General features: G+C 39.0%; 1 protein-coding gene across 1 annotated transcript in view; it reads right to left on the bottom strand.

Moving 5' to 3' along the window:
* Positions 1-2220: 2220 nt before the first annotated feature.
* The window catches only part of LOC103742730 (zinc finger protein 724), a gene marked incomplete at its 5' end in the record, with an annotated part of 5593 nt that continues 2774 nt past the window's right edge, over positions 2221-5039 (bottom strand). Inside the window, 2 exon segments of the mRNA XM_029568636.1 lie at positions 2221-2929; positions 3068-3832. Of these exon segments, the coding sequence (XP_029424496.1) occupies positions 2253-2929; positions 3068-3832 (1442 nt within the window).

Here is a 5039-nt window from a genome sequence, read left to right as displayed (position 1 = left end):
GCCCATAGGTCAATCTGATCAACACAAGCCCCAAATTGGGATTCCCTGAGAAATCTCTGGCCTATGTCAAGTTGAAAGATGAAGATTAGATTTACCCTTACAAGTTTTCTCACCAAATTAAATTCTCTGGTAGTGGTTTGACTTATTAAAGGCTTCGGAACATTATTTAATGTACAAAGTTCCTCTCTAGTATGAAATCTCTGAGGGCACTTAAAGTGGGAAAAACAGGTAGACATCTGCCACTTTCATCATATTTGTAGGGATTCCCATCAGTAAAAATTATTTTTTAAATTTACTTATTCATATTTTGTGTGTGTTATGCCTACACGTATATAAGTGCACCTCTGTCATGAGAAGCCCATGGAGGGTAGAAGAGGGGATCGAATTCCCTGGAACTGGGGTTATGAACAGTTGTTAGCCACCATGTGAGTGCTGGGATTGGAACTGGGTCTTCTGCAAAAGCAGCCAGTGCTCTTGGCTGCTGAGTAATCTTTCCACTCCGAACTTCCGTAATTCTTATGAAGGCCAGAAGAATTAACTGTCTGGATGCATTCACATTTGCAGGATTTCTTTTCATTATGAATTCTACGAGACTGAGAAAGGACTGCAGGATAAAACTTCTGTATTATTCACATTGGTAGGATGCCTCACTAATACGAATATTTTCTTTTGTTATGAAATGGGGTAAAGTGCATCCTCTAAAAGTTCTTAGACTCATTCATAAAATAATTTAAGAATGGACACACACAGAAACCTTAAGACAGTCTTATTAGAATTTTAAGGAAAATCTTCAGGGAAGGGGGACTGGTAATCTTGCTAGATGCCTTAAAGAAGAGAATGGAGGGGAAAGGAAAGGAAGTCATGAAGCCAGGCAGGTTTAGAGCATGCATGAAGGGCAGACACGTGACTGACAGCCACATGGCTGGGAGAAGAAAGGTTTAGTGAAAAAGTAAAGAAATACAAGATGCTAGGGATCCCCAAAGTTTAAAGAAAGCATATTTAGAAAAGTGTTACAAAGCATATTTAGAAAAGATTTGAATGATTAGGAAAGTCTTCGGCAGGTTTAGAGCATGCATGAAGGGCAGACACGTGACTGACAGCCACATGGCTGGGAGAAGAAAGGTTTAGTGAAAAAGTAAAGAAATACAAGATGCTAGGGATCCCCAAAGTTTAAAGAAAGCATATTTAGAAAAGTGTTACAAAGCATATTTAGAAAAGATTTGAATGATTAGGAGTCTTCACCATGTACTTTGTAAAGTTTTTCTCCAGAATCAATTCTTTGACATCTTTTTAAGGTTTGAATAAAAGCTGTTGCCACATTCATCACGTGTGTAGGGTTTTCTCCAGTATGAACTACCTTGTATTAAGGATAGAATATTTAATAAAGGCTAGCATTGTTCACAAATGAAAGGTTTCTCAACAATATAAACTATCTTGTGTCAAGTAAGGCCTGAAACAAGAAAAGGCTTTGTCTCAATGTTCACAAGAGTATGGTTTCGCTCCAGTAAGAATCCTTTGATGCTGTTTATGGTCTGAAGAGTATCAAGAAGTTTTGCCACATTCCTCACATTTGTGGAGTTTCTAGCCAGTACAGATATTATGGTCTTTAGAAAGTGCTGACTGAAGAGTAAAGACAGGGCCACATCCTCCACATGAATATGGTTTATCTCTAGCATAGATTCTTTTAGGTGGAGTAAGGTGGAGCAAGGTTTCCCCAATTCTTCATGTATGTATGAGGCTCCGCTATGAACTGGTCAGGGTTGGTAAAGGTGTGAAGAATGGATAAGAGCTTTTCCACATTCCTCGCACTGGTAGGATTTCTCTCCAGTGTGTATTCTCTGCTGCTTTGAAAACAATGAGTAAATCCCAAAGGCCTTGCCACATTCTTCATATCTGAAGAGTTTCTCTGGAATATGAGTCTCCTGATCATTAAAAAGCAATGAGTGAGCAATAAAGTAGCTTCCATCATCTTTGCATGTATATGGTTTCACTCCACTATGAATTTTCTGGGGTACAGTAAGTGCCGAGCAAGTATCCAAGGCATTGCCACATCTATACAATGGTAGAGTTTATAGACAGAATGAATTGAGGGTTTTTAAGATGTTCAGTATCACAAAGTATTTTGTCACATTCATCACAGTTGTAGGATATTGCACCAGTGTGAACAATCTTGGGAACAAGGGCTGAATGATTAGGCAAGGCCTTTATGCACGATTCATACTCTTAGGGCTTCTATCAGACCGAACACTTTCCTATTTTTTAAAGTTTCTATGAACTCTCTTATGATGACTAAGTCCTGTAGGGTTAGCAAAGACTTTCCCACAATATTCACACATGCACACTTTCTCTCTAGAATGAACCTTTTGATGTCTTTTAAGGTTGGAAATATAACAAAATGTTTTCTTGCATTCTTCACATTTGTAGGGTTTCTGTCCAGTATGAACAACCTTGTGCTGGGTAACAGCTGAAATGGTGGGAAAGGACTTGTCACATTCCTGACATCTGAAAGGTTTCTCTCCAGTGTGAACTCTTCGGTGTTGGCGAAGGAGTGTAGATCTTTTAAAAGCTTTGCCACATTCTTTGCATTTGTACGGTTTCTCTTCTGAATGAATTCTTTGATGTTTTCTGAGTTTTGTAGTAGAGTAAAACATTTTGTCACATTTGTCACATGGGTAGGATTCCTCTCCACTATGAATTCTCTGATGTCGGGTGAGGGCTAAAGGAAACAAAAATGTTTTACCACATTCATCACACTTGTAAGGGAAGTCTCCAGTATGAATGACCTTATGCTTAGTAAGGGAGTAATTATGAGCAAAGGCATTTCCACATTCTTCACACTTGTAGGGTTTCTCTCCAGTATGAATTCTCCTGTGTTTAAAAAGGATTGAGCGAGTACCAAAGGTCTTGCCACATTCTTCACACTCGTAGGGTTTCTCTCCAGTATGAATTCGTTTGTGTTTGGAAAGTGTTGAGTGGGTAACAAAGGCTTTGCCACATTCATTACACTTGTAGGGTTTCTCTCCGGTATGAATTCTCTTGTGTTCAGAGAGTTTTGAGTGAGTACGGGGTTTCTCTCCAGTATGAATTCGTTTGTGTTTGGAAAGTGTTGAGTGGGTACCAAAGGCTTTGCCACATTCATTACACTTGTAGGGTTTCTCTCCAGTATGAATTCTCTTGTGTTTAGAGAGTTTTGAGTGAGTACTAAAGGCTTTGCCACATTCTTCACAACCATAGGGGTTCTCTCCAGAATGATTTCTTTGATGATGTCTAAGGGCTGAAGGATAGTAAAAACTTTTGCCACATTCTTCACATTTGTAGGGTTTGTCTGCCGTGTGCCGTATCTTGTGCCAAGTCAGAGATGAATTACTTGTAAAGGCTTTTCCACATTCTTCACACCTATATGGTTTCTCTCCAGTATGAATTCTCTTGTGTTTAGAAAGGTTTGAGTGATCACCAAAGCACCTGCCACATTCTTCACACTTGTACGGTTTCTCCCCAGAATGAATTCTTCCATGCTGCTTAAGCACTGAAGCAGAGTAAAACCTTTTGCCACATTCTTCACATTCAAAAGATTTTGCACCCGTATGCCTTTTCTTGTGGGCATTTAGAGCTGAATTACTAATAAAGGCTTTTCCACATTCTTCACACCGGTAGGGCTTCTCTCCAGTATGAATTCTCTGATGTACAGAAAGTGCTGAGCGAGCACCAAAGGCTTTACCACATTCATCACATTTGTAGGGTTTCTCTCCAGTATGAATTCCCAAATGTTGAATAAGGCGTGAGTGCTGATCAAAGGCTTTGCCACATTCTTTACACTTAAAGGGTTTTGTTCCTGTTGAGTAAAGGTTGAGGTATGAATAAAACCTAAGCAATATTCTTTATATATATAATGGGTAGCTTGAATATACAGACTTTTACTAATATTTACATTAAACATAAATGAGAAATTACAGGCATGTTTCCACACCAATATTCACTGGAGCATAATTTCAAAAATAGGTGGAAACAATCTAAGCTTCTACTGAAATAAGAAGATGAGGACACTTCAATAAGAGTCCAGTGATGTTTAAAAGCCATACTTTAAGGCCTATACTAATGTGGTCAGAGGGATTTAAGGACAGTTTTTGCCCCTTGCCCTCTAAGGTCGACCAAGATCCAGGGGACTATGGAACATCTCTCAAAATGTCCTGTAAATGTGGTGAGTCACCTGTCCTCTTGTTCAAGGCGGACATGGAGATCCCAAGAGATAGACTTGAACCAGTGTCCAATCTACAAAGAGGAGGGTCAACTTAGAGGAAACATCTCATTCATGCTTCCAAGTGAACCCAGACATGGTCAAACAGGACCCTTGACTTATCTTCACATAGATGGAAATGATAAAAGAAAGGAGCCAGGAACTCCTCCCAAGCCCATGTGACCCCTGAGGAACAGATCCTCAAATGACCTTAAGTGTAAACATAAATTGATTTATTTGGGCCAACTGTATGGTCTTGAACACCCAAAAAGGAAAGTATAATCAGAGTAAAGTCATCAGTATAATTCTTTAAGAGTTCAAGGGATTACACTTCCCAGACAATAGGCTTAAGTCTATATAAAAAGTTATTTAGACAATTATTTCTCATTGATGATTTTTTTTCCTAACCAGAAAGTGCTGTTCAAATATAAGACTCCAAATCTTGGTCTCCAATACTGTAGTGCCCACCTGTAGTTAAGGGAGACAACCAGCTATTGTTATAAAACGATGGATAAATTTGTTTTCTCCCCCTCTGTACAAGCCTTTGAGAGGGAACTGACAGTGAGTCTAACCACTCCAACAGCTATTAAAATACCTGAAAGCAAATCCTGAATCCATCACTCTAGAGTTCAGCCTTAGAACACAAAAGAAAAATAAGGAGGAACCCAACAGAGGGATGCTTTCATAAGCCCTTGTCAAGAAATTCCAATGGACTCTCACATGAACATTTAAAAATTGCCTGTTCTGACTTTTTTCTAGTCCCTGTCTAGAACTTGTAATGCTAATTACTCTTGCCTTTACTTCT

This window comes from Nannospalax galili, unplaced genomic scaffold, assembly GCF_000622305.1.
Source record: "Nannospalax galili isolate Female #2095 unplaced genomic scaffold, S.galili_v1.0 scaffold2222, whole genome shotgun sequence".
Lineage (NCBI taxonomy): Eukaryota > Metazoa > Chordata > Mammalia > Rodentia > Spalacidae > Nannospalax > Nannospalax galili.
The sequence above is the reverse complement of the archived record's forward strand: the minus strand, read 5'-3'. Positions and strand labels throughout refer to the sequence as shown.